This window comes from Anopheles marshallii, chromosome 2 (assembly GCF_943734725.1).
Source record: "Anopheles marshallii chromosome 2, idAnoMarsDA_429_01, whole genome shotgun sequence".
Lineage (NCBI taxonomy): Eukaryota > Metazoa > Arthropoda > Insecta > Diptera > Culicidae > Anopheles > Anopheles marshallii.
Window position 1 is genome coordinate 67,943,275 of NC_071326.1, and position 25,726 is coordinate 67,969,000.

At 45.7% G+C, this 25,726-nt stretch overlaps 9 protein-coding genes across 9 annotated transcripts; 4 read left to right on the plus strand and 5 right to left on the minus strand.

Annotated features, from left to right (window-relative positions):
* Positions 1-102: 102 nt before the first annotated feature.
* Positions 103-2,822, minus strand: LOC128719254 (eukaryotic translation initiation factor 3 subunit B). Its single transcript, XM_053812876.1, has 4 exons — positions 2,732-2,822; positions 1,029-2,575; positions 290-608; positions 103-197 (listed from the first exon to the last, which is right to left on the minus strand). Exons 1-4 carry the CDS (start codon positions 2,820-2,822, stop codon positions 103-105), a joined length of 2,052 nt encoding a protein of 683 aa, XP_053668851.1.
* A 174-nt stretch (positions 2,823-2,996) lies between these two features.
* LOC128718443 (ubiquitin carboxyl-terminal hydrolase 46) lies at positions 2,997-5,031 on the plus strand. The gene is made up of 5 exons (XM_053812068.1): positions 2,997-3,059; positions 3,676-3,756; positions 3,839-4,636; positions 4,708-4,851; positions 4,924-5,031. Exons 1-5 carry the CDS (start codon positions 2,997-2,999, stop codon positions 5,029-5,031), a joined length of 1,194 nt encoding a protein of 397 aa, XP_053668043.1.
* Positions 5,032-6,150: 1,119 nt separating this feature from the next.
* On the minus strand, positions 6,151-6,733 carry LOC128710352 (60S ribosomal protein L21). Its single transcript, XM_053805406.1, has 2 exons — positions 6,599-6,733; positions 6,151-6,510 (listed from the first exon to the last, which is right to left on the minus strand). The coding sequence occupies exons 1-2, from the start codon at positions 6,725-6,727 to the stop codon at positions 6,151-6,153; spliced, it is 489 nt and encodes a 162-aa protein (XP_053661381.1). The 5' UTR covers positions 6,728-6,733.
* Positions 6,734-7,600: 867 nt separating this feature from the next.
* On the plus strand, positions 7,601-8,375 carry LOC128707176 (probable RNA-binding protein 18). The gene is made up of 3 exons (XM_053802123.1): positions 7,601-7,674; positions 7,771-7,891; positions 7,962-8,375. Exons 1-3 carry the CDS (start codon positions 7,601-7,603, stop codon positions 8,373-8,375), a joined length of 609 nt encoding a protein of 202 aa, XP_053658098.1.
* A 179-nt stretch (positions 8,376-8,554) lies between these two features.
* On the minus strand, positions 8,555-9,252 carry LOC128719932 (probable 28S ribosomal protein S25, mitochondrial). The gene is made up of 4 exons (XM_053813575.1): positions 9,116-9,252; positions 8,942-9,048; positions 8,789-8,876; positions 8,555-8,729 (listed from the first exon to the last, which is right to left on the minus strand). The coding sequence occupies exons 1-4, from the start codon at positions 9,250-9,252 to the stop codon at positions 8,555-8,557; spliced, it is 507 nt and encodes a 168-aa protein (XP_053669550.1).
* A 558-nt stretch (positions 9,253-9,810) lies between these two features.
* Positions 9,811-10,896, plus strand: LOC128719041 (26S proteasome non-ATPase regulatory subunit 7). The gene is made up of 2 exons (XM_053812661.1): positions 9,811-9,982; positions 10,052-10,896. Exons 1-2 carry the CDS (start codon positions 9,811-9,813, stop codon positions 10,894-10,896), a joined length of 1,017 nt encoding a protein of 338 aa, XP_053668636.1.
* A 913-nt stretch (positions 10,897-11,809) lies between these two features.
* Positions 11,810-17,293, plus strand: LOC128706870 (protein mahjong). Its single transcript, XM_053801813.1, has 6 exons — positions 11,810-13,536; positions 13,628-14,112; positions 14,353-15,500; positions 15,582-15,872; positions 15,943-16,585; positions 17,091-17,293. Exons 1-6 carry the CDS (start codon positions 11,810-11,812, stop codon positions 17,291-17,293), a joined length of 4,497 nt encoding a protein of 1,498 aa, XP_053657788.1.
* Positions 17,294-18,838: 1,545 nt separating this feature from the next.
* On the minus strand, positions 18,839-19,723 carry LOC128718444 (probable chitinase 10). Its single transcript, XM_053812069.1, has one exon. It carries the CDS (start codon positions 19,721-19,723, stop codon positions 18,839-18,841), a length of 885 nt encoding a protein of 294 aa, XP_053668044.1.
* A 3,217-nt stretch (positions 19,724-22,940) lies between these two features.
* On the minus strand, positions 22,941-23,900 carry LOC128719216 (keratinocyte proline-rich protein-like). Its single transcript, XM_053812839.1, has one exon. It carries the CDS (start codon positions 23,898-23,900, stop codon positions 22,941-22,943), a length of 960 nt encoding a protein of 319 aa, XP_053668814.1.
* Positions 23,901-25,726: the final 1,826 nt, after the last annotated feature.

A 25,726-nucleotide genomic window follows, 5' to 3' on the forward strand; every position in this document is an offset into this window, starting at 1 on the left:
GACAGCGCTCCCAAACACGAAAGCGGTCACACCGGCGTAAGGGTAGAATGTTGACGGCTAGTTGCGGACGCCACCAAAACCCTCGTAGTTGCCTTCTACGGATTACTCGATAATGGTGGTATCTTCACGAACAAGAATTTCAACTATTTCTTCCTCTACGTTTTCTGGATCTGCTTCCAGCGTGTCTGTGTCGATGTCTAAAAGAGAGAGAGAGAGAGAGCGGAAAGTAAAATGTATCGATATTGGTATAGAGCTCGCCACGAGATGTATCTTGCAGAATGGTACGTACTGTTTCGCAACTGCATACGACGTTTCTTCTGATCCTCCCATTCCTTGACGCGTTTCGAGCGATACTCGGTGAACTGCTCACGCAGCTTCGCACGCTTCTCGATCAGTTCCTTCGAGGCACGGGTCATTCGCAAACGATCCTTGCTCTCGAACTGCGAGTAGTACTTCTTCAAATTCTTCCGTATCTCCTTTTGCTTGGCCTCGGCCAGCAAGGTCGGTGGACGTGGACGCCACAGGAACAGCATGAAGTTCTTCAGATTCACACGTTTCAGAATACGTCCTTGGAACGACCACATGTAATAGCCCTGGTCTTCCTTTGCCTGGGATGAAAGTGAAATAACAAACCAAATGAGACCATGCAATTCGCCTCTTTCTTTATGGAACAGAATTGGTGTATCATTTGTGCAGAGCAAGCGTCGTACCCAAAAAGGACATATGCATTTTGGGATTGTTTGAGAAAACCGTAAGAAACACTTGCGCAACGAATACACTTTAGGAGGGTAAACTAAGAGAACTTTCGATAGGATATAATTTTCACAAAAAGTTCCCTAATGGGTCCTCCACATAAGATTTTTTTTCTTTAGAACGGTCTGGCCGTATCAACTTATTTTTACCACGTAGCCGAATAGTCAGTCCTTGCTACGGGGGTATTGGTCCGGTCCGTTTGTGGATCGGCGTCGATACTATCATGCCACCCGGTCGCCCCTACATAAAGTTCTATTACCATAATTTCAACTTACCTTTCCGGAAGTTCCCGTCACAACGTAACGTCCAGTTGGATCCCACTCTACCTCCGATGCGCGATAATGATCTCCTGTTTTCATGATGCTGAAATCGTTCGTGTCCACAAACTCGAACGAACCCATCTGAAGATTTGCTAGCACGATAAACTGTCCCCTCGGTGACCAGAACAGGTGGCTGCATACCTTCTTTTCCAGCTTCTTCACTAGGACCGGCTCCTGACCTTTGTTGGTTTCGTAGAAGCTTACGTTAGCGGACGCCGGCTCACCATGTATGATGGAGAATTTGGAACCGACCGGTTCCCAGGCGAAGGCAAGAATCGTTTCCTTCACCTCCACTGAATCGACCGGAATGTCCTTTTCGCGCATGTGGAAAATCTCAAAGTTGTAGAACATGCCGAGGAATTTCACATCCGAATCCTTCTTATCTTTTTTCTCCTTCTTCGACTTGGAAAACCGATCCACCTTCACGCACAGATAGTCGCCCGACTTTTGCCAATGTATCTTGCAGTCGGCCACGTTGAACAGATTCTTCGTGCGCAGTTCCGTCTTCTTCGGGATGGCCATCAGTGTTACCTTTGCCGGAACGTCCACCTCTTCAGCCACCGAGTAGGCGATGATGTTGTCGGTTGGCGACCAGCTAAAGTTGCGGATGCCTTCCACCTTAATGGACTTCATGTCCAGCAGGAAGAAGGTAGTCGTGTCGTAGATCTGTATCTGGCTGTCCACTAAACGGGCCACGTACCGGTCATCGTGCGACCAGCGCAACATCGACGCATTTGACGTACCGTCCGAAACGAACGCGCGCTTCTCTGCCCCGGTGCGAATGTCCCAGATAACGATCTTCTGCCCATTCGGTCCGTACGTCACGAGGTACTGTTCGCATGGCGAGATGTCCACGAACTGTGCGTTACCATGCGGGAATTTGTTCACCTTCACGAAGTTCGATCCACCCCAGATGATGACACCCTGCTTGTGGAACGTTACAATGTACGTACCCTTCGGGGACCACTTGACGTACGTATCGGTGAAGCGTTCGCGTTTCAGCAGCTCCGTCGGTTCCGGTTGCGTATTTTGACAGAACTGCACCTGCACCGAACCGGGGATGGTTTCCGACACCACACAGAACTGATCCTGCGCGTCCGGTTCCACCAAGAAGTTGTACAGATCGTTCTGCACCTTGTACGGTTGGGGCTGCGGCGGAGACCATTCCTTCGGTATATCCGAATACTTCTGGAAGTCGGAAAACCGGTTCACCAGCAGCTTATAGTGCTTGTCGAGCCGATGATTATTCAACGATTTCACCGCCTCCTCCGCACTGTCCTGATTCTGGTACTCGATGAAGGCGTACCCCTTCGTGTTATCCTCTTCATCTTTCGGGTAGTGCACGTTCACGATGGTGCCGGCGTTCTTGAACAGCTTCTCGATGATACCGTTCAGCTTCTGGAAGCGTGCCGCACCGACGACCGGAATGTTGTCAACCACGATCACATTTTCTACCCCATCCGATTCACACGGCTTCTGCCTCAGAAAATCCCCCAGCAGTTCTGCAATAGAGTCAATAGGGTTGGCAAATATAGAATGTTCGCCGCATGAATTCCACCGTTAAGTCATTCGATGAAAAGCTTCAACGTAGCACACTAACACTAATGCAACACCCTCCCGGCATATGCATCTCATCGTTGGAAAGAACGACCACTTACCATCGTCGGAAACATCGTCCACGAATCCTTCTGGGTCGTCAAAATTGGGCTCCTCTTCAAAATCCTGGTCTTCTCCTTTCTTTTTGGCCATCCTGAGCAACAGATACGCGTCGTTTTAGGCGAAAATCCGGAGCGATCGAGCAGGGAAAATCTCGCGACGTTTGACAGGAAGACCGGAAAGGAATAAAAAAGAACAAGCGCTGCAGTTTCCGCACAGTTGGCAGCACGATGGCGGTTTGGCAGCTGTCAGTTCCCAAATGTCAGCATGACGTGTCCTGTTGAGCAGGGGCGCATATTCGAAGCAGCCCTGAAATTCTACCCTGCTGACGTAAATGTGAATATAAATATTGCGAGGTTGAAAGAAGTGTGGTCGACGTTGAAAACGATAGAAACCAAATATTGAAACAGAGGCTAATCAACAAATTTACAAGTGAGGTCAATGTTTGTAAGCTAGGACGTAGCGCATTGAATGTCGATTCGACGTTTGGAATCCAAAATCGATAATCGATGAAACTTTCCTCGTGTGATTTGCGTAGGACCTGTTTAAGGACCTAAGCAGAGCTTCTTCCAGGGGCTTAAGCAGGTGATCATCGAGTAATGTTGTCAACAGGGTGATAACTCATTTCAGTATCGCTAGAAATTTCTTTTGCAAACACTTTCGTCGGAAAACTTCACTCCATCGGCCTGGTGAAACAAATCTCTTCGACCGTGTTCACTTTTTAAGTAGCGAGCAACAACAAGAATAGGTTGTTTTAATGGTGCATCTTACTGGAAGAGAATGGTAAGCGGCTGTGAGGGATTTTATTTCGTGTGCCAATGGAGCTCTCTGTGTTGTTGCATCCTTCTGCGATGCCTTCGTATAGAGTGCACCATGTATCTGAAGCCCTTTCCTGGGTGTAATTGAAATGACCTTTCCTGCATCAACTTGCCTTCGTTCGTTTTAGGGTGCAAACATTTCCCAGCTGGAGCGCGACATCGGCTCAGATCAGTTTCCACCGAACGAGCACTACTTCGGTCTGGTCAATGTAAGTATTGATGTACTTCGATGCAGATGCGATGTTTGGGTTACATTCCTTCACACTAAACCCTCTACTGTTTTTGGTACAGTTCGGAAACACCTGCTACAGCAACTCAGTGCTTCAGGCGCTATACTTTTGCCGGCCATTCAGGGAAAAGGTACTAGAATATAAGGCGAAAAATAGACGTACCAAGGAAACGCTACTGTCCTGCTTGGCCGACCTATTCTACAGCATCGCAACGCAGAAAAAGAAGGTGGGATCGATAGCACCAAAAAAGTTTATCGCCCGGCTGCGCAAGGAGAAGGAAGAGTTCGATAACTACATGCAGCAGGATGCCCACGAGTTCCTTAACTTTCTCATTAATCACATCAACGAAATCATACTTGCTGAACGTAACCAGGCAAAGGCAGGCGGTGGCACTGGTGGCAAAGGCAGTGGACCTGCCAACGGAATGGCCAATGGAAACGGTGCCACGAACGGTCCACCGGACGGTATCGGTAGCAATGGTAGCAACAGCACCGAACCGACATGGGTACACGAAATCTTTCAGGGAATACTAACGAGTGAGACACGCTGCCTAAACTGCGAGACGGTTAGCAGCAAGGATGAGAACTTTTTCGATCTGCAGGTGGACGTGGACCAGAACACCAGCATAACGCACTGCTTGCGTTGCTTCAGCAACACCGAAACGCTCTGTAGTGATAACAAATTCAAATGTGATAACTGTTGCAGCTATCAGGAAGCGCAGAAACGAATGCGTGTTAAAAAGCTCCCTATGATACTGGCGCTGCACCTAAAACGGTTCAAGTACATGGAGCAATACAACCGGCACATCAAGGTATCCCATCGTGTCGTGTTCCCGCTCGAGCTGAGGCTGTTCAATACGGTATAGGAATTTGCAATCGCTGTCCGAGTCGAGATAAAATGCAACATCCTTTCTTTCCTTTATATTTGCAGTCCGACGACGCTGTCAATCCGGACCGATTGTACGATCTCATGGCGGTAGTCATACACTGCGGTTCTGGTCCGAACCGTGGTCATTACATCAGCATTGTAAAGAGCCACGGTTTCTGGTTGTTGTTTGACGATGATATGGTTGATGTAGGTACCGAACGACAAACAAATCACGTACCGTAATTAATACCCATAAAAATCTGTGTTGTATTTTTGCAGAAAATTGAAGCTTCCACCATAGAGGACTTTTACGGGTTAACATCGGACATTCAAAAGTCTTCGGAAACTGGTTATATTCTGTTTTACCAATCGCGGGACTGTGCGTAGGAAAACGTCATACGAACTATTTAACTTATAATGTCGACGTTGGTAAACCGCATCTCAGTGCATCCGGTAGGAGAAGTGAACCGGTAGTGTTAATATAGTACGACAAGCTATACAGTAATGTTATGTTAGTGAATTTGATTGCAATTATTTATTTATTTCCTAGCAGATGTGTAATATATCATTATAAAGTGACGGCAGATGTATGATGTGTATACAGTGTAATAATGAAATGCCCCAGCAATCGGTATGAGCGTGCTCATTTTCGTTGGAGTCTATCGAACTCTATTCAGTTTTCCTGTTTTGATCAATTGTAGGAATTTCTGATGTGATTTCTTATCGTTGGTGCGCTTTACGACATTTGGTTGCAATTTGCATCAAGCAGAAGAGATAACAGCTGTTCGTTTGGTATTAGTAATGAGCGTAGTAATCAAATGTTTTGGGGAAACTTGAACAATCGTATGTGAAAATTAACGCTAGCGAAAGATTTGTCTCATCCGATAAACAAGAAGCTACGGTAACTGTGTTCGAAGCATTTAGCCGTCAGGTATACCACCACCATGGTAACTATGGCAATACATGGATATTACGCGGTGGTGCGTGTTTGTTTGTAGATGGAAAGTAAGGACAGGGAAAGGATCGATTGGAAATCGAATAAAAATACATAATTAACAAAGTAGGGTTTTTCTTAACTAGGCATCGATAGAAAACAAAGCACACAGAAGAGGAGGAACGAAACTTACTACAATCTGTGCGCAAAGTAATGAAGAGTTTGCTACGAAATAGTATCTTGCCCACGGATGAACAAAACAACACAGTTTCACACAAAGTGAGAATATTGCCAATAGTGATAGGAATACAACTTCTAATAAAAAAACAATACCAAACTGTTCCGCAAATGTTCTCTATCGCACTTTTCTCAAGCAAAGAAAACGAAACAAACGACAAGCGGTACTCGGTTTAGAATTTCATCACGAACTGTATTATTGATGTACTTCATAAAAATTATCCTTTACTGCTGGCTGTTTTGTCACAGAACCACACCAGTGCAACACAAAATCCGTGACGGTATAATATACACCACCGGCACAGCTTCCGCAAACCCGAACCCAACAGCTTAGCTTAGGCCACGAATTCGTAGGGAATCGGTGCCAGGAAGATGGGCGTAGGCGGGTTCTTGATGACCTGAGCCTGGCGTGGCTGTTTCGGCTTGCGCTTTAGCGACACCTTGAACTGGGGCAGCTTGTTCTCCTTGGCGGCCCGACGCTTCTGCTCGTTCTCCTTGACGCGTCGCAGGAAATCCTCTCGGCAACGGGACGGTTGCACATGCTCAACGCGTACGTTGATACGCTTGGGTAGAATCTTTCCACGTACGCGCTTGTTTACAATCACGCCAAGTGCGTGCTTCGAGACATTGTAGACACGTCCCGTCTTTCCGTGGTACGCCTTGTAGGGCATGCCCTTGTGCACGGCACCATGTCCCTGAAGACCGAGAATAAAAGTAAAAGGTTAATTACAAATGCATCTCTCTAGGACAGCCATTTGTCTGGTTTGACTAGGGATGACGTACCTTAATGTCGACATAGTCCCCAGATTTGTAGACCTTCATGTAGGTAGACAGCGGGATGGTACCATGCTTACGGAAGCCTCGGGAGAACATGTCCCGAGTACCACGGCGATAACCCTTGGAGTTCGTCATATTGACTGTCGGTTGGTGTTACGGTAGTGAAACGACTGCTCTGTAACAAAAAAAAAAAAGCATACGAAAATCAAAACTATGAACAGCTTTCGACACAAACAATGCATCCCTTCCGCGCCTATTTGTTCCATTCGTGGCAGAAGGATGTGGAATCACTCCAACACATGAACACATTTGTTGTGAAGCGTTCGAGTCGCCACGAACCGCTACCATCTGTGTAGCGTTTTCCGGCCAGCAATACAGGACCTTCCATTATGTTCCGGTAGAGCATTCATGTGCCTAATGATCCACATCCTTGCGAACGTACAAATAAAGGTACTTTGCGTAGAAATAACAAAAATTATCACCAACTTTCCAGTCGATACGTACTGTCAACTTCACGGATGCCGAAGAAAAGATCTCTAGTTTGTGCTGTCAACACCTGGTGGCACTACTGACATCCGGTTGTCATCGTTGTGTGCCAGGGTTGCATACGAAGATGGTGAATGCTACGAAACCGAGTGCACCAACTTTCTATGATTTTGGCATGCACAGTTTGATTGATAGCGGATTTCTGTACAATACACCCCACTTGCGCGATAAAAAGCATTGTGTTTATGCTGAAAATGAGTGACTGAAACAAGAATGGTCGTTTGGAGAATTTAAGTTTTTCTATAAAGTTCGTGCGATGTCGGAGACACTCAAACTGCAAAGTATAAACGTTTTTCTGATGGAGTAGCTTGACAGCAGCAAAACATCTTTGGCAGAGCAGAAAAATTTATACAAAAGCCAAAGTGGTAAACAAACCTTAGTTTTCTGTGTTTTTCTTCAATATGGATCATCTAGAAGTATGTTTAGCACATTTTTCTTCCATTCATAGAATGTACCCTATGCATGATTCTTTTGCAGCCCACCTCGCAGGATGATCGTAGACTGTGGCTTGGGAATTTGGACAGTCGAATCACCGAGTAAGTAGAGCTCTTTCTTCCTGCATGATGGTTCAGTATAGAACAAACTCCGGTTAACCGTTCACTTCATTTCCTTTTCCGATTTGCCACCAATCGGTATCAATTACTGAAAATCGTGCAAAAATACGGCAAAATTGAAAAGTTCGACATGCTGTTCCATCGCTCCGGACCGTTAGCAGGCTATCCGAGAGGTTACGCCTTCGTGACGTACGAGAACGTAAGTTGTTGATCAAACTGAAAGTTAAGGAAGTTGGATAAATCATGCACGATGTGCGATGCAATTTTAGCATAAGGACTCGGAAGCCGCATTGCGCCGGTTGGATGGTAAATTGGTCGGTGAGAAAACGATCGTCGTCCGATGGGCAAAACATGTTAACCGCGAGGAGGGTGACAGAACGAAACCGAAAATCGAAATACCCTGCCTGGCTGGTGGTTCCAAGGGTGGAACTAATGGGCCATTAAGTCAACAAACCAAGATACAAGCACTGGAAGCAAAGCTGAAAATGTTGGAAAGCAGATCAGATGATCTGGTGATCAACAAATCGTCTACCTCGGAACGGCCCATTATTGAGCGCTACCAGTACAACATTAATCAACCACAGCGGACAGATCCGAAGATGAAACGTTCACACCATACGGCTGGGAGTGGACGTGGCGGAAGTCGTAACGCACCGTACAGAAATTCGCATCGCCACAAATAGTGGTCAAACGGAACACTAGCTGAGAATACTCATAAATTTTAAATATTAACTTTAATACGAACTGACCGATCTCGTGACGTGAAAACATGTTGCGAAAACCCGTAAAAATAAACTACCAAACTAAACGGATTTATTTCTTTTGTTATCGAACGGTGTCCCGATACGGGAATATTGTTACATTACTCCTTCATTTGATATTTAAACTTTCCGCGCATATGCTTTGGCACTGGTACTACGCCCGGACATGGCAATTGTCCTTGGATTTCGCAGATACAGTGCTTCATGCAGCCGACGCCGAAATTTGCTGGATTGTCCTGTTTCTCTGCAAGTTTGGCCTCCGCTTTCAGTGTCGCTCTAGAGAAGAATGTAAATTTCGTAATTCAAGCCACAAGAACTTTCGTTCCTCTACTTACTCAGATTTACCCACAACGATGGACAGGTGTTGTAGTATTTCCTGCCTATTTTTAGAATCAATATCTATTAACATTTGTTTGCCACTTTCTGCGAGACAAAAAAATACGATGAATTACTTCCGTTAACGATAAAATAGAGCTTGATTAACATACCGAAATAACAGCGAATGAAGGGAGATGGGGTCATGTTTTTGAAAGTTACCACTTGCACCTTCGGATTCTTGTACTGTATCTGAGGTATGTTCCAAAAGACAAAATCCCTGCAGCCGAATACCAAATGACGATATTAAGGTGGATGTTATAACAATTCAATTTAAGGTTTCTTACCTAGCACCCTCGTGGTGTTCACCATACGTGTTGTAGTTTACACTGAATATTTTTACTTTATCCTTGAGCATCAGCTGGCCGGCATTTAGATATTGCAACGTTCTCCGAATAGGAGCTTTACCTTTCATGAAAGGCATCTTTCTCGAATAGCAACTGATTCACCTGTACAGAATAGTGAAATGGATAGCAGATTTATTTAAGCGCCAACAGAGCAGGATACTGCTGTGTAGAGATAAATTTTCAACTTTGCGTAAGATTGTGACTCTCGTGTGGTATTTGTTTTGAAAAAAATACATGAAAAGACACTGACACAGAATGTCACTTGTTATTTGTAAATTTCCTACAAAAAGCATGAGTTTTCAATGCAAAGCTGTGTAACTTTTAGGTAAAAAAAAGAAAACTAAAAAAAGCCATTGAATTTATGGTTGATCAAACACGAAATAAAATCAAGGGAATTTAATGAAATCTGAGTCATCCACGCTATTATCCATATGCCACAACAGGTTATAACACCAGTTGTCAAAAGGGCATCACAAAAAAAAAAAAAATAACCCGGTCAAAAACGTCAAACGTAAAACTTGTTTTGTCATTGCGAAAAGCTAAAAATCAGGAGACAAATAGCAGTGTTGTTTCTGGCGTTATTTGTTCTATTAAACCGCTCATTTTTGCTCCAGCTCTAGATCTTATCCTAGAAAATGCCGTCGGAACTCAGCACGACTAAGGTAATCGTCCATCCGTTGGTCCTGCTCAGCGTGGTGGACCACTTTAACCGGATGGGTAAGATCGGCAATCAGAAACGCGTTGTCGGTGTGCTTCTCGGATGCTGGCGTGCGAAAGGCGTTCTGGACGTATCCAACAGCTTTGCAGGTAAGTAGCTGGCAGCTCTAACCATCCCACAGTGGGCTTAATGCGTATCTTGTTGCCCGTTTGTTGCAGTTCCGTTTGACGAGGACGACAAAGATAAATCTGTCTGGTTCCTCGACCATGACTACTTGGAAAACATGTACGGTATGTTTAAGAAGGTGAATGCACGCGAGCGTGTCGTAGGCTGGTACCACACTGGGCCAAAGCTTTGTCAAAACGACATTGCGATTAACGAACTGATCAGACGCTACTGTCCGAACTCCGTGCTGGTTATTATCGATGCTAAACCGAAGGATTTGGGACTTCCAACGGAAGCGTACATAGCGGTCGAGGAAGTGCATGACGACGGTTCGCCTACGTCGAAAACGTTCGAACACGTCCCTAGCGAGATCGGAGCCGAAGAAGCGGAAGAGGTGGGAGTGGAACATTTGCTGCGTGACATCAAGGATACGACGGTTGGGAGTCTGTCGCAAAAGATCACAAACCAGCTGTTGGGGCTGAAAGGTCTTAATGCACAGCTGCGGGATATTAAAAACTATTTACTCAAGGTTGGCAATGGTCAGCTACCGGTAAATCATCAAATTGTGTATCAGCTTCAGGACATACTGAACCTACTGCCGGACATAGCACAGGAAAACTTTACCGACACGCTGTACGTCAAAACGAACGATCAGATGCTGGTCGTTTACTTGGCATCGTTGGTACGATCCATCATCGCTCTGCACAATCTGATCAACAACAAGCTAACGAATCGTGATGCTGAGGAAGGCAAAAAGACCGATGATGCAAAGGATAAGAAGGCACAGGATGGTAAGGATGCTGGTGCGGACAAAGATAAGACCAAGAAGGAAAATGAGAAGGACGGCAAAAAAGAAGATTCAAAGGCTGAGAAGGGGAAGGATGAAAAGAAAAAGTAGTAATACTGAGTAGGGATATATTTTGCTGTTTTAAGGATGGCTAAAACTTTTTTGGTAATACAATAAATGAGATCTAAAACAAGGAATTCTTTGTGTATTTATTAGATAACTATTTGAAACAAATGAAAACACTATTTCAATTTACTCAATTTATGTTTTAATCGATTATTTGGCATGTGTCAAAGAAAATGATTTCATCATGCGCTAGGGAGATTCGAGCAAGGGCTGCAACCACGCTTTCTCGATTACACGTCTGGACAGGTTGATCGATTTGCAAAGTGACAGTTCAGACCGAACTCGAGAGTGGTTCTGGTTTGCATTTCAGTGAAATTGCGCATAATTCCCTAATCTTCGAACCGTCTGTATCTCTTGATATAGTTATATCAAACGCAAGAATACATAGAGCTGTGAGTAGACTGTTCAGAAGTTAGCAGCAACGTTACATCTACGGTGTAGTTGTTGTTCGTTGTGTCGATAAAAGAGCGAAACCGGGAACCCTTCATTGTTCCGCAATCCCGGCGCTTACGCAGTATTCGTAGAGATTTGTTAATTTGGTTCTCCCCCCTTTGTATTTTCAGGCTACAGAACATAGATCCCGACCGTCCTTCCTTGGCAAGCAGTACCCAGAAACGCATTACACTGGTGTTATTCGTGGTTTTGCGAACGTCGAAAGTGAGGTTAAGGATATCGTAGTGCGAAGTTCGTAGTGCCGTCGGTCGCGCGTGGTGTTTACAATTTGTCGTGTATCGAGAACTGTCAAAATCGTGCAAGGAAAAAGCGGCCTCCTGGGAGAGCGTGTAACGATAGCGGCACGGTGCCCTTTTGTGCGGTACGGTATCCTTCCTTGGTAATGTTTGTTCGGACGATCGTAGGCGTCGTAGTAGGTTGCATATAAGCAGTTACCCAGTGCACCATGGCAGTACCGCTGGATCAGGCCGAAATCCTGAGCGGCAACGACCTGTTACGCATCTTACAGCTATGGGATGAAAAACACAGCATGTCGGGATACGACCCGGAACCGATCGTGACCCGGCTAGCCGAAATGTTTGAGGCAGAAATGCTCGCATATAAGATGAAAGATCCGGATCCGTTCGACACGCGGCATCCGTCGCGCACGGATCCAAACTGTGAGCTGGGCCGGATGTTGAAGCTGCTCTTCCGGAAGGATAACTTCATTACGCGGCTGGTAAACGATTATCTGCGCGACAACTTCTTTACCCGTCAGAATATGCAGCACAGTTCGCACGCACTAAATGTCGCTGCTTGTAGGTTAATATTAGTCATCATGCCCGGTTTGGATACATCCGCCGTCTTTCAAGTGGAGTATGACCATCTGATAAAGCGGCTGTATAGTTGGGCCGAAACTAGTGTCGAACCGCTACAAAGCTATGCAACTGCTTTGCTGGGAGCGGCAATGGAGGAACAGGAGATTGCCGTAAGTTTTCGAGAGCAAAACATACGCCTGTTGCCAATCATGTTGAATCGGTTACATGTCTTGCAAAAGACTCATCTGCTAGTAGAAAAACAGTCGGAGTCTGAAGCAACCGGAGTTAGCTCTCCGAAGGGAATAAGCGCGCCTTCTACAAAGTTAGCATCAGCGTCAGCACAAATGCAACCGGAATCGAATGACATCGAAATCGAATCCACTGCCGGTCCGTCAACATCGCATGCCGAGGCCAACGACCATCGGGCAATGGATCTAGATGAGGGTGAACAGAGTACAACTGGATCGCGAACGGTTCCGGGTACGATTATGATTCCGTACTATCCGTTGACGTCCGCCACGAGCCAGATGTGCATCCTGAATTATCTCACACCGATGGGCGAGTATCAGGAGTTTTTGCCGCACGTGTTCGAACACAATGCGATGCAGCTGATTTTCCGTTACATTGAACATCTCGACCCGAAGGACACCTGTTTGGCGTTCGAGGCGCTGAAGTATCTCGCATCATTGCTTTGTCATAAGAAATTTTCGCTAGAATTTATCGCTAACGGTGGTTTGGAGCGATTGCTAAAAATTCCTCGCCCAAGCCTGGCAGCAACCGGTGTGTCGATTGCGTTCTACTACCTCGCCTACTGTGAGGACGCAATGGAGCGCATCTGTCAGATGCCGCGCGAAATCATTACAGAGATGGTATCATACGCGCTCTGGTTGCTTGGATGTTCGCACGACTCTGGTCGATGCCATGCGACGATGTTCTTTGGATTGAGCTGCCAGTTCAAGATCATACTGGACGAGTTCGACAAGCAGGACGGCATACGACAGCTGTACAACGTGATTGCCGTGCTGCCCGTGTTGGTCGTATCCGATGATTATCAAATGAACGAGGATGAGGAAGCATCGGAACGGCAGGTGATACGTCACGTCTGCATTGCGATGAAGAAATACTTCGAGAACCATCTGTACTACAAGTACATCCAGGTGACGCGGCAACAGGAACCTTCCGGTACGCTGACGCAACCTGTGTTTAAAGCTGTAAAAAATTCTCCGGAAGTCATCAGTCAGCAGATTACCGCGCTGCAGGAGTTGCTGCCAATGAAAGCTCACTGGGCACCGGTGGATGAGCTGTTGAAGTTGGGCGGTGTCACATTACTGCTGCGCATTATTTTACTTACGTTCGATTGGACATATAGCGGACGGTAAGAACACCGGAAGTGGTTAAACATCCCACAAAACCTCGGACGAGTGGAAAATAATTGTAACCTTTGCTTAATTCGTTTTTTTTTCCAGCGGCGACACTGTACGGTACGCGCTGGATGCATTGAGCGTTTGCACCGTAATATCTCGGGTGCACAGCGTCTTCGTCGAGCAAGTGCCACAGCATGAGGGCAAACTGACGGGCATTAGCGTTCTGCTGAACGCCGTCGATGGTGATGTTGCCGATGCGGAGGTCCAAAAATCGGCCCTAGCCTTGCTGGTGCATTTGGTTTGTGCACCGATTCATCGGCCGAGTGTGTCGCTGGCACGGTACGGTTCGGCGAAAAAGCGCATGCCAAATAAAAGCTCCGAAGAGCTGATCCAGAAGGTTTGGGAGAGCGTTCGTTCGAATAACGGCATTCTAGTGCTGCTGGCGTTAATGCGCATCAAGGTGCCGATTACGGATGCGGATTGTATTCGTGGGATGGCTTGCCGCGCGTTGGCGGGCCTTGCACGATCGGAAACCGTGCGACAGATCGTCGGAAAGCTACCCCTATTCGTCCATGGCGAATTACAGAGTAAGTAGTAGTAGTAGCTAAAGAAACTCATTTAATCGCTTTCAATTGCTGCATATGTTTTGTTATTGCTTTAGAATAATTGAAAGATTTGTTCATCGCTTCAGGCGTTCATTTAATATTTTTCCAAGTCCTAGAAGGGTAGATCAGGCTTTGCTAAATTAACGCTTTCCATCCTTGCCATATTTATTGCAATGGAATGTTTGAGTATCATTGAATTGTAATTGATTTCCCCAATTCTAGGTTTAATGCGTGATCCGATTCTACAGGAAAAAAGAGTGGAGCACGTGCAGTTTCAAAAGTACGCGCTAGAGCTGATGGAACGTGTGTCGGGCAAGGTGGATTCGTTCGGCAATCAGGTGGACACTTCCCTGTCCGACATTCACAAAGCAAACGTGGTCGCCCAAACGCGAATCCAGTTCAACGAGCAGCAGGTGTATCAGCTGGTCTACCAGCACCTAATTGCAAACGGATTGAAGGAGACGGCCAGCACATTGTTGAAAGAGACCGGACTGAGTTCGGCATCGTTTCAACAGTTGCCCCATCATGCACTGCAAAATCCAGCGTCTTCCTTATCGCGTTCGGCGGCCTCCCTGCATTCGCCGTTCGTCTTTCGTTCGCCGAATTCCAACATTATACACCGATCTCGAATTCGCAGTCGCACGGTTGATACGTCTTTCAACGCGTCCATGGCACAGGCGAACCTCCAGGCGGCCCTAGCGGCGGCGAGCATTGAAAGCAACAGTTCGGCTGCTTCCACCACCCTTCCCACGGGAGGATTGAATGGGTACATGGCCACGCCGGACGGATCCTATGACGGTACCAGCAGTCCAACGATTGATCCAGCGGAACCACTCGCACCGATTAAGCTAATCAAAAAGCAGACCGTTGCAAATAGTGGTACCCAAAACGGACATCATCCGGTGGCGAACAGGGCGGTGGCAACACCCGCCGATATGAACCGTTCGAACACGTCCAGCACATCGCAGCGTTCGCTGCAGAAGCAGATTTCCGCTACGGATGCGTCCAACTTTTTGCTACTAGCCACTACCACATCCAAAACGTTACCGACCGAATTGTCCCCACCAGCGGCCAACAACATAACGCTCAATTCGATCATTACGGAGTATCTGACGAATCAGCATGCCCTCTGCAAACACCCGATGTCTACCTGTCCACCGTTCGATCTGTTCAAGCCACACAAATGTCCCGATCCGCGCCCGAATCGGGTGTCCGGTGTTGGGAACAATTTTGCCGCACGGTTTTACCGACGACAGGCAGGATTCTCATCCAGACGGTTTGATCGTCGGCTGGTGCATTCAAACTTTTCCGCCTCGCGTGTCCTTCGTACGGTCGAGATGGATTATTGTTTTACCTCCTGTGATTTTACGGTAAGTGTGTGTGCCTGATTCTGGACGTATCATGATGGTTGTATCAATCAATATATAAAATAATCGCTCTAATTTTTGCAGCCATGCGGCACACGGCTTATAGTTGGATCGCAAACGGGAGAAGTGAAAATTTTCAACCTAAACGATACGAACGAAGAGCACAGCTTCAGCTGTCACGAAACGAATGTCGCATCGATCAAATGCAGCAAGGACGGTAAATTGTTGCTCACGTCCGCCGTTTGGCGATACGGCGTATCGACCCTGTGGAGTTTGGAGGGTAATCAAATATCGGAAAAGCTCGTATGGGACGAGGAAGATTACGTAGAGTTTGCTAACATTACGCCGGAAAGGGTGTTGGCCACAACAAATCAGGTATGTGTCTGTTGTATGTTGTTGAAGTAAAATAATTAATTGTACGTATTCGTTTCGTTTGTGTACGCAGATCGCCACCATATACGATGTCAACACGGGTCAAAGAGTAATGCGGTTCGAGCCGACGTTTCCCAACCAGTACACGAAAAACCGTGCCACATTCTGTCCGAACGATGAGCTATTGCTATCCGACGGTGTCCTGTGGGACGTCACATCCGGCAAGGAGATACACAAATTCGACAAGCTGAACCAAAACATTTCCGGTGTGTTTCACCCGAACGGGTTGGAAATTGTGGAAAATACGGAGGTGTGGGATTTGCGCACGTTCCATCTGCTTCGGACGGTACCGTCGTTGGATCAGACGCACGTAAAATTTTCTGCCCAAAACGTAATGTACGGTTTAACGCTGGATAAGGAAGATTCGGAGATGGCAGAGATCGCAGCGTACCAGACAAGCTTCAAAGTGTTGGACAGCTACGACTACTCGAGCATAGCCACCATCGACGTGAAGCGTAACATCTCCGATCTGGCCGTCAATCGGTACGGTAGCCAGATCGCGATCGCTGAGAATCAGGGCGGCTACAACTTGATGCAGGAATCGGTGGTACGCATCTACAGCGTCGGACGGAAACGAAACAGCGGCGACGATCAGGACGAGGACGAAGAGGAGATGGAGAATTCGGAAGAAAACATGTCCGAAACGGAGTCTGTCGGTGAGTATGCACGTACACGTACGAACAAACTGCTGGGGTCGCATGGAAAGTCGAGCATCCGGGCCGTGAATTGTTGTATCATTGTTTTTCTGTTGTATAATTTATCAAACACAAATTAACGACAAAATCTATTGGGCTCTGAGCTGAGTGCAGCAACAAACACTGCAGTGGAATTGGAAAAGTTGTAACATTTTTATGTCTTTTAGTATTTTGAAACAATGATATCAACTCTTTGGTTTCGTTGCCCCCGTATATGGCCCGTGTGATATGCCCACATAGCATGTGCGGTCTAGATCTAGATGCTCGGTTTTCCATGGAAATGATAGTGTACAGCAATGTGTAAAAAATAATCCAATCCACCTATCATCCCACCCTTCCTACGTACTCATTACAGTCTTCAGGGGTATTAGAGCCAATAATAATCACAACAATGAAGATGATGATGATGAGGAATATGATGATGATGATGATTATGATGTCGATGATGTTGACCTTTCGCAAACAGGTTCCTCCGCATCAAACAGCGACGAGGACGGTGAAGACGACGACGAGAATGATGATGAGGACGATGAAGAGGGAGATGGTGATAACAATAATGATGAGGCAGATGATGACGAGGACGATCATGATGGCGGTGTCGATGATTCGGATGACTCGTCCTGGACGACGGCATCGGATGTAGAAGATTATCTGTTTAGCTACCGCTGAGCAGCCAGCTAGATACTTCGACAACGGAACGTTATGTGCAAAACGAGCATCAACGTAAAATGAACCGCGAAGGAAAGGCAAGAAAAAAGGGCGCTTGAAATAGAAGCCGCTGCAGCCAGTAGAGTAGTGGCAATAAAGCTGATCCCAGAACAATAGTTGAACGAAAAACAACACGGTCTTGTATAACATCCAAACATTGTCTTAATGGCGGCACCAAAATGTCTAGCGAGCTGGAGTAGCTATCGATGAAGAAGAAAAAACAATTGCAATGACATTTATGCATTATAGTTTGATTGCATTAGTTCCAGTTGTACAGTAGGATTTAGTTAAGGAGTTGTATAAACAAAAAGAAATACCCACTAGAAAGCCTTTAAGGAAGGAGCAAACAAAAGAAAAATGCAGTCGAAACACTTTTCACCTAATGTAGCAAAGAAGAACATTTGCAAACGTGTGTAATCTTATCATGTGTGTGTGTTCGGCATGCATTAGATAGGCGTAATACTGTGCATATTAGTGCAGGCAAGATTATGCATTATTTATTAGCTTGGATTGGATTTGGTTGTAAGCACGTTTGGTCATGGGTTTGCGCCTTTTGGAATTATTGCGTTATTATGAACCGAAACGTATGCACACTACAGGGTGGATAATTTATTTAAAAAAATACATATATTTGCCGTATTCTGCTCCTATCTGATTGCCCAAGGAAACCGATCAATCCGTTGCGTACACATACAAGTAGATGTTAAACGATCTATTCCAAATGATATTTTTGCAAAGCTAGTAGACATATGCCGTGGATGGTCAGTGGATCGCAACCGAAAAGGTCAGCCAACGGAATATGGTGGGATAGCTTCCGAAAGGCACTACCGTGTTGTATTTTGGATAAATATAAGTAGGCATTTTAACGAAATAAATAAGAGAAGTCAGAAAACAGTAATTTCTGCAATTATTCAGTGTCTAGTACAACGTCCCGACCATTCCTTCGCACGCAAAACTTACTGTTTAGTTAATCTAATGCAGGTCTGCAGGGTTCAAAAAAGAGGAGAAAATCACACCACAAAAGATACCAGGTGTTCTTTCATAGATAGCTTCTTTTCTTTAGCTCGGAGTGCCTAAAGGTATGCAATCTTTAGCATTGCATACATTGCATACCTTAAGGCAGTAGAAAGCTAATGTCAATGACAGGGGAAGTAGGCAAGAGTGGAATAGGTGGTAGCTGTACCGGTCTTTCACACGACAGGACCGGCTCTAAATCCCATCCGAACCGTTGCGCCATAATCCGACATGATGTGGTAGCTCGTTACGTCTACATGAAGTGTCGTACCGTCGACCTTATGGGTCGTTACATCGAGAAGTATTAGCAGGCATGGGTAATGTGGGTCATGAAACCGTGTATCCACTTTGAGTTTCGCAAATCAATGAATGAAACAAATTATAAATGATCAACGATCGGTTTAAGCAATCTCTAAAGCTATATCAAGCATTTATTATGCCTTCCAGTACGTATGCCGCATGCGCATGTGGTGGCTTCAGTTTCTGGCTGTATTATTTCTGAAGACTAAGCAACTCCAGGAGCGGACTTCGTACGCACGCTACCGTTGGATCACAGCACGCAACTTGAGGCCATTCGCACACTTGCATCGCCTGGCTAAAGTGTTGTCCAGCGGGGCACGGTAACAGGCAGGCGTCACCCCGGCGGCACTTGTAGAACGCTCCACAGTTACCTGGTGCGGGCAGCAACAGTGGTTTCATCGGATCATCCCCATACGGACAGCGGGTATCCGGATGACAGTCTGTCAAAGGCAATTCCGTCGGTACGACCGGTGTGGACGGTAGCTGCTGACACGGTATGGTTGGATCACAGCAGGTAAACTGTGCCCAATCACAACGCTGCAGCTGTACGCTGAAGTGCTCGCCTGCTTTGCACTGCAGCGGACATCGTCTACCGTACGAGCATGCGTAAAATAAGCCGCAGTTAGTTTCGTGCGGCAGTAGCGTGGGATTGTTCGGGTTGTCATCTAAGGGACATCGCGCATCCGCCACACACTGCGTAGGGTTGGGTGCGTTGTTACCGGGTGGTACCATCGTCGTGGGGGTGGGTATCGGTACCGGGTTGGTGGGTGCCGTTGGGTAGGAAGGAAGACACGCGACCGACGGATCGCAGCAGGCCACATTTGGCCACTCGCAACGTTTTAACTGCACGGACCAGTGTAACCCGGTTGGACACGTCAGCTCACAGGCCTTGCCGTAGGAGCACTGGTAGAACTTGTTGCAGTTAGTTGCTTGGGCAAGAAATGTTGGTTGCAACGAATTATCGATCGAGGGGCACCTTGCATCGATCGTACAATCCCCGACCATGCTCCAAGTGATCGTGTCCGTACCGTACGCCATTCCAAGAATGGAAAACAACAGCAGCGCGATCATGTTCATCTCTGAGCGTCTACTAATCACAAAACAGACAACGCACTCAGAACGACACTTCACTACTCCTTCAATCGATGGAGTCACCTTTGGCCGGACTTCGTTCTAAACGCCAATCCAGCAACAAACTGTTGCTCCAAACCGTGTGCATAAGGTTTTATACTGATAGGCAAGCCATCTCGAAGGATAAAACGCGTTCAGATATCGTGCGCTCTGCAACAGGGTGGCCAATAATGCACAGTTTTATTTATCAGAAGATTGCCGATTTAGGAAGAGTGATGAGCAATGTTTTGTGCGTTTATTTTGAGACCTATTCCATCATTTCCAGCTACATGCGTTTGCTGTTGTGTTCTACACGTTATGGTTTTATCGCTACCGAAGCATTACAACCTGACCGTGAACATCATAGCCATTTGAAGTAGTGGATCGGTGGTGGTGCACAGAGCAACCGTCTGAACAGCCGTGGGAGAAACTGATCCAGAAAGTGATTACAAAAGAACTGACAAGTTAAAAATTGCTTCCTACTATGGCACGAAGGTGACGGAACGATAAGAAACCCGATGGACGGCTCGTGTAGAATGCTGGTTGGTTCCGTATCTTTGCCTGACAATAGAGTCGATAAAATGGATAACTTATCGATGTTTGGAATTATTTTTATACGCGACAAGTGCGACTATACCCGATCGATCTGCAACCAGGTGATAATAGAGACAGGCGATAGTTAGTGCGAAATCAAGCGTCTGTACTCAATGACTATTCGGAGCGGAATGCTTTATTATCCTTATTTCGTGTAAGCGTGTAAGTGCGTTGGTTTGTTCACATATCACATTGTCATATGGGTATACGTGTGATAGTTGAACTATCTTTACAGCTAGGATACACCATTATTGCTCGTTGCATTAACAAGTTGAAATAGTTTATGCTATTGGCATTATGACGAGATTCGTTACCGAACCTAATGGCTCGGACACAAACTCGCCGTGTTCGCGAATCGGACTCCGTCCATAGATACCGGGCCCCCTGTGTTGTGATCCAACCTGGCTGGGTTGATTAGACCAGTTACTCGTCGTTGACAGTCTGTCAAGAAATGGCGCCTAGATCCTAGATTCATTTGGATAATTTTTTTTGAAAATAATTAAGTTCATAAAACGTGTCCTTAGGGTTTCATTAGCAGTTTTGCAAGATATCACGAACATTTACTACGAACATAAAACCCTGTACCCAGGAAAGAGAAACGTATGTCGACTGTAGTCGCTTCTCTGCAAAGTGACCCAAATGCTAACCATACACTATGGACACAACATTTTCATTCGCACTTGGGTGCAGGATTGAACATAAGGAGACAAAAAGAAACATGATTTACCGCTTAGTATGTGAAACATCAGAAACCGCCTACCACGTGTTAGTGCAAATGATTGCATACCACGCAGGCGTACAAATTGTGCCAAGGTCAATCCGCGTTTTTAGCCGCGGTTTAAATTGACCGTTATCTAGACAATTAATTATGACTATTTGACTGCTATATTGCAAAAAAAAGCTAATCAGCAAATACTAAATTTATGAAAACGATTCGCCCAAAGTACAAAATGTTCAATAGTTTAACTTTATTGACCATTTAAGTAGGTGCTAATATTTGGGAATTTGGTGAGTTAGGGTTTGAACATTGCCGCCTTATAATCTCCCTATCTGGTCTTGTCTGTTTTTTTAATGTTGTGTCGTTGATTTTCTGATAATCATCTAGGGATTACTTGTGGTCGTCTTATGTCGGTCAGTCGTCTAGGGATTACGTCATATCTGACACCTAATTAAACAAAGTATTCACCGTGCAAGGTCTTGGAGTTTGGTAGGATAAGTATCACTCGTTCAATCAGCTCATGAACCATGCAGCGAACAGGTTATTTACTGTTCCTGGGGTAGATCATCCCAAAAGTTAGAAAGCTTAAGCTTTAAGCCTGTATCTGTCAAATAATCCAGGTACCGGGCTGTATCATTCTGTACAGATTCGTAAAGGACATAGCATTTTGACATAAAGAATGACACAAGGGATCATTTTTGTGAAACTAAAATTTGAGAAAAATCGATTTAAGTTTAGTAATTTGATTTTAATTTCAATGTATTTGAAATAATATACAAGTCTGATTATCAAAATAATCCTTTTTCAGATTGTAGTGTAGAACACGGGTTTTCTCAACTAGCACTATGTTTGAAGAAAGTTTAAACCTCGTGGTCTTCTGGATTGTTCGCAACTGATCCTTTATTTTTCCTGTAACTGTTAGCCCTTTGGCTCTAAACCCGTTTACGTCATGCGATCGACGAGTTTAACGTATGCGTTTACAGTGACCGATCCAAAGCGTAAAAATTTACACAACACAGATCTTTTCGTTAAAAAAAAATTGTTTACCTTTTTCGCACACGGGAAACTTGGCCTAACCTGGCTCAGGCCAGCTAGCAAAATTCTTTGTTTTGACATTTGTCGAGTTTGGGTTTTGGGTACTTGGGTACTTTCATTGAGAAACCAATCTAATCCTTCTTTCCTAGGCTTAACTTGGCTTGCCATTTGTATGGCGAGCTGTAAGCGGATAAGCCTGGAAACGTCAAAACGCATACAAAAAAACTGGCTTACACCGTGTTCTACCCCACTGTTGGGTTGCTGCGCTACTCGCCATCCGTAGATTTATATTAAATTATTTCGTTCAGGTGCCCAAATTTTCTTTCTGCTTCGGATTGTTGGATTCAACTGACTTTCGAATCCTTCATTCCCACTGGAAGTGCCACTACGTCGATTCTATCGATCAACTCCCCTTCTCTTCACTCTTCTGTACCCCAATTTGTTCCTTATCGTTGCCCTTCTGATAGATTCCTCAAGATTTCCCAGTGTTCGTTTTCTGCCCAGAATGATCTCTGGTTAAGATCATGCATTTTGCTTCAACAGGGATCGTGAGCTGTTCGACTTCAACTCTCTCATTTCCCGCATTCGAACGTGCCGTCCGGGGTCCATTACCTCCATCTCACTAGTATCTCATTCATCCTCACAATTTATACGCCTGAATCTATGCAACCGAAATCCCGAACACGCCGTCAAAACACGCTTTCATTCACATTTGCTCTATTTTATTGATACTCCTCACAGGGAATCACAATGCACTCTATCATGTGTTGTATGTATGTATGTACGTATGTATGTAGTGTAACTCATGCTCACAGAAGCAGCATCCTCGTCCGCTTCTTATGGGCAGGTGACGCCGGGAATGCAGCCTGGTACGCACTCGACGGTAGGATCACAGCATGCCTGGTGCGGCCAGTCGCACACCATATCCTTGGCGTTGAAATGCAGCCCTCCGGGACAGTCAAACTCGCACGCTCGTCCGGATTGGCACTTGTAGAACTTGGCGCAGTTCGTGCTCGGTAGCAGTACCGGCTTGGTACCGTCGCGCGGTGGGCAACGCATATCCTCGACGCAGTTAAGCGGACAGGTGACCGAAGGATCGCATGGCGTATCCGGCAGTGTTGGAATGGGAGTTGGCGCTGGAGTGGGAACTGGTGTGGGAACGGGGGTGGGTACGGGGGTGGGTACGGGGGTGGGTACGGGAACTGGTGTGGGAGCTGGTGTGGGAATTGGAGCAGGTGTAGGTCCCGTTGGCGGGCAGGTTACGCCTGGAATGCACGGATCGCAGGGTACGGTCGGATCACAGCAGGCACGCTCGGGCCAATCGCAAGCGTTCTGCTTCGGGTTGAAGTGCAGCAGTGGCGGACAGTTCATTGGGCAGGCGAATGGTCCGGAACATTTGTAGAACATGGCACAGTTGTTGTGCGGTAGCAGTATCGTATCTTGCGACGAGGCAGGACAGTTCGGGTTGGGCACGCAGTTGCTCGGTGGCGGATCAGGCAGACCGCACTGGATGCTTGGATCGCAGCACGCTCTGTTCGGCCAATCGCACGACTGTTCGCGTGGATTATAGTGCAGCCCGACGGGGCACAGCTGTTCGCAGGCATTGCCACTGTTGCACTTGTAGAATTTGCTGCAGTCGGTGTGCGGAAGCAGCACCGGATAGAGTGGATCCTTGGCCGGGCAGTTCGGATGTGGGTGGCAGTTGAACGTGGGACAGGTAACGGACGGGTCACACGGTTGCTGACCGCTGGTAAGCACCGCTGCCAGCGTGACAGCTAGGAAGAGTGGAAGGTACATTGCCGTACTGAGTGGGGTTTTGCCGGTGTGCTGGTCGAGACTTTCGCGTCGGGGCAGGGCAGTAGTGGCACGCTGAAACCTAAGAAATGAGCTGCCGAGGGCGAACTGTGGCTGGACCGACGGTTGCCGTGTGCTTTATATACAAATTCCCATTTCGCGTCTAGCAAAACGGGGCCTTATCGATGATGCTCGCAATCAGATCGCGGCACTCAGCGATGTGGATAGTATCGGTATCAACTACCTCCAAATGTTTTTGCAATTAGTGAACCCGCTGGTGGTTACATGTGGTCGGATGCGTTTCTGGCGTTGTTCGCCAAGGTTGTGCTTTGCACATCTAAGCACGTGTTACCCCGTGAGAGCATTCTTCACCGTAAGGCGTGCATGACGTACCCAGCCCCGATATGTATCTTTTGCCGGGCTGAACTTACTTTTCGGACGAACCTCGAACACAAACAGAAACACTTCCGATAGTAGCGTATGTCTACCATGATGCATTACCCGATAGTTTCTGTAGGAAGAGACATTGGACATGATAACATGGCCGTTTCGGTCAGACAACGGGACAACGGTCATGACAACCCCTGGTTACGTCACGGCGAATACAATGTTGGGACGAGCACATGTGCGGTTATGTACGTTAATTGTAAACAGATTTACTACAACAGATAGCCGAAAATAGCATGTCCATTGCCAACGGTGAAAGAAAGAACTGAAAAGCGAAGCATTGTGAGCAACATTAGAATGCACTAGAAGCAAGATGATCTTTCCAAGTTAGATAGTACTTTTTGCGACAGACATCTGAAGTAGTGCATTCCATAAAATACTTTTATTTTTCATATCTTAATTTTAGATTACACGTAGCAGCAAATACTTTACGTTCTTCTATTGAATCGATTCCCAGTAGACTACACCTGGACTTGAAAATGACGGTCCGCAAACGTGACGAAAGACCTTTGCACACGCGCGTTATCGTTTTCCAACCAATTCGAACCAAGTGTTTGAAACTGTGTCGGCAGCGAATTATGGAAAAGCCATATCTGAGATACTTTACGGAGTCCTAACAGGATGAAAGACGATTAACCAACCGTCGATAAGTGAGGTGTAGAAACGTGTCTTTAATAAGCTTAAAAATTGGAGACGTAGCAGCCGTAAGTAAGTAAGTAAGTAAGTAAGTAAGTAAGTAAGTAAGTAAGTAAGTAAGTAAGTAAGTAAGTAAGTAAGTAAGTAAGTGAGTAAGTAAGTAAGTAAGTAAGTAAGTTTGTAAGTAAGTTAGTAAGTAAGTAAGTAAGTAAGTAAGTAAGTAAGTAAGTAAGTAAATAAGTAAGTAAGTAAGTAAGTAAGTAAGTAAGTAAGTAAGTGAGTAAGTAAGTAAGTAAGTAAGTTTGTAAGTAAGTTAGTAAGTAAGTAAGTAAGTAAGTAAGTAAGTAAGTAAGTAAATAAGTAAGTAAGTAAGTAAGTAAATAAGTAAGTAAGTAAGTAAGTAAGTAAGTAAGTAAGTAAGTAAGTAAGTAAGTGAGTAAGTAAGTAAGTAAGTAAGTTAGTAAGTAAGTAAGTAAGTAAGTAAGATAGCCGATTGAACTTTGCATGCATGTATGTGTATGTGTATATATTTGTTTCAATTACATATGTGGGTTAGTATTCGCTTATAATCATGGTTAGGGTTAGTTAGTTTGGTGCAATGCTGCTGATGCAACGCCATGTCCTTACGGCGAACCGTAAAGCAATATGTTGCAGAAGCATTTGTGCGTTGGATTGTTCCATTGAACGCTCGAGACAAAAAAAGGAAACTTTCTTATAGATCGTATTGTTAATACAGGGTGAATAAA

Coding starts and splice junctions, on each gene's coding strand:
- LOC128718444 (XM_053812069.1), bottom strand. CDS start 19,723: ATGAACATGATCGCGCTGCTGTTGTTTTCCATTCTTGGAATGGCGTAC.
- LOC128719254 (XM_053812876.1), bottom strand. CDS start 2,822: ATGGCCAAAAAGAAAGGAGAAGACCAGGATTTTGAAGAGGAGCCCAAT. Junction 2,576..2,731: donor GGACGATGTTTCCGACGATG/GTAAGTGGTCGT, acceptor ACTCTATTGCAG/AACTGCTGGGGGATTTTCTG. Junction 609..1,028: donor TGACGGGAACTTCCGGAAAG/GTAAGTTGAAAT, acceptor CTTTCATCCCAG/GCAAAGGAAGACCAGGGCTA.
- LOC128718443 (XM_053812068.1), top strand. CDS start 2,997: ATGACGTGTCCTGTTGAGCAGGGGCGCATATTCGAAGCAGCCCTGAAA. Junction 3,060..3,675: donor TGAAATTCTACCCTGCTGAC/GTAAATGTGAAT, acceptor CGTTCGTTTTAG/GGTGCAAACATTTCCCAGCT. Junction 4,637..4,707: donor AGCTGAGGCTGTTCAATACG/GTATAGGAATTT, acceptor TTATATTTGCAG/TCCGACGACGCTGTCAATCC.
- LOC128719932 (XM_053813575.1), bottom strand. CDS start 9,252: ATGCCTTTCATGAAAGGTAAAGCTCCTATTCGGAGAACGTTGCAATAT. Junction 9,049..9,115: donor GAACACCACGAGGGTGCTAG/GTAAGAAACCTT, acceptor ATTCGGCTGCAG/GGATTTTGTCTTTTGGAACA. Junction 8,730..8,788: donor ATCGTTGTGGGTAAATCTGA/GTAAGTAGAGGA, acceptor ATTCTTCTCTAG/AGCGACACTGAAAGCGGAGG.
- LOC128707176 (XM_053802123.1), top strand. CDS start 7,601: ATGATTCTTTTGCAGCCCACCTCGCAGGATGATCGTAGACTGTGGCTT. Junction 7,675..7,770: donor TTGGACAGTCGAATCACCGA/GTAAGTAGAGCT, acceptor TGCCACCAATCG/GTATCAATTACTGAAAATCG. Junction 7,892..7,961: donor CCTTCGTGACGTACGAGAAC/GTAAGTTGTTGA, acceptor ATGCAATTTTAG/CATAAGGACTCGGAAGCCGC.
- LOC128719216 (XM_053812839.1), bottom strand. CDS start 23,900: ATGTACCTTCCACTCTTCCTAGCTGTCACGCTGGCAGCGGTGCTTACC.
- LOC128706870 (XM_053801813.1), top strand. CDS start 11,810: ATGGCAGTACCGCTGGATCAGGCCGAAATCCTGAGCGGCAACGACCTG. Junction 13,537..13,627: donor GATTGGACATATAGCGGACG/GTAAGAACACCG, acceptor TTTTTTTTCCAG/CGGCGACACTGTACGGTACG. Junction 15,501..15,581: donor TTACCTCCTGTGATTTTACG/GTAAGTGTGTGT, acceptor TAATTTTTGCAG/CCATGCGGCACACGGCTTAT.
- LOC128719041 (XM_053812661.1), top strand. CDS start 9,811: ATGCCGTCGGAACTCAGCACGACTAAGGTAATCGTCCATCCGTTGGTC. Junction 9,983..10,051: donor CGTATCCAACAGCTTTGCAG/GTAAGTAGCTGG, acceptor CGTTTGTTGCAG/TTCCGTTTGACGAGGACGAC.
- LOC128710352 (XM_053805406.1), bottom strand. CDS start 6,727: ATGACGAACTCCAAGGGTTATCGCCGTGGTACTCGGGACATGTTCTCC. Junction 6,511..6,598: donor GGGACTATGTCGACATTAAG/GTACGTCATCCC, acceptor CTCGGTCTTCAG/GGACATGGTGCCGTGCACAA.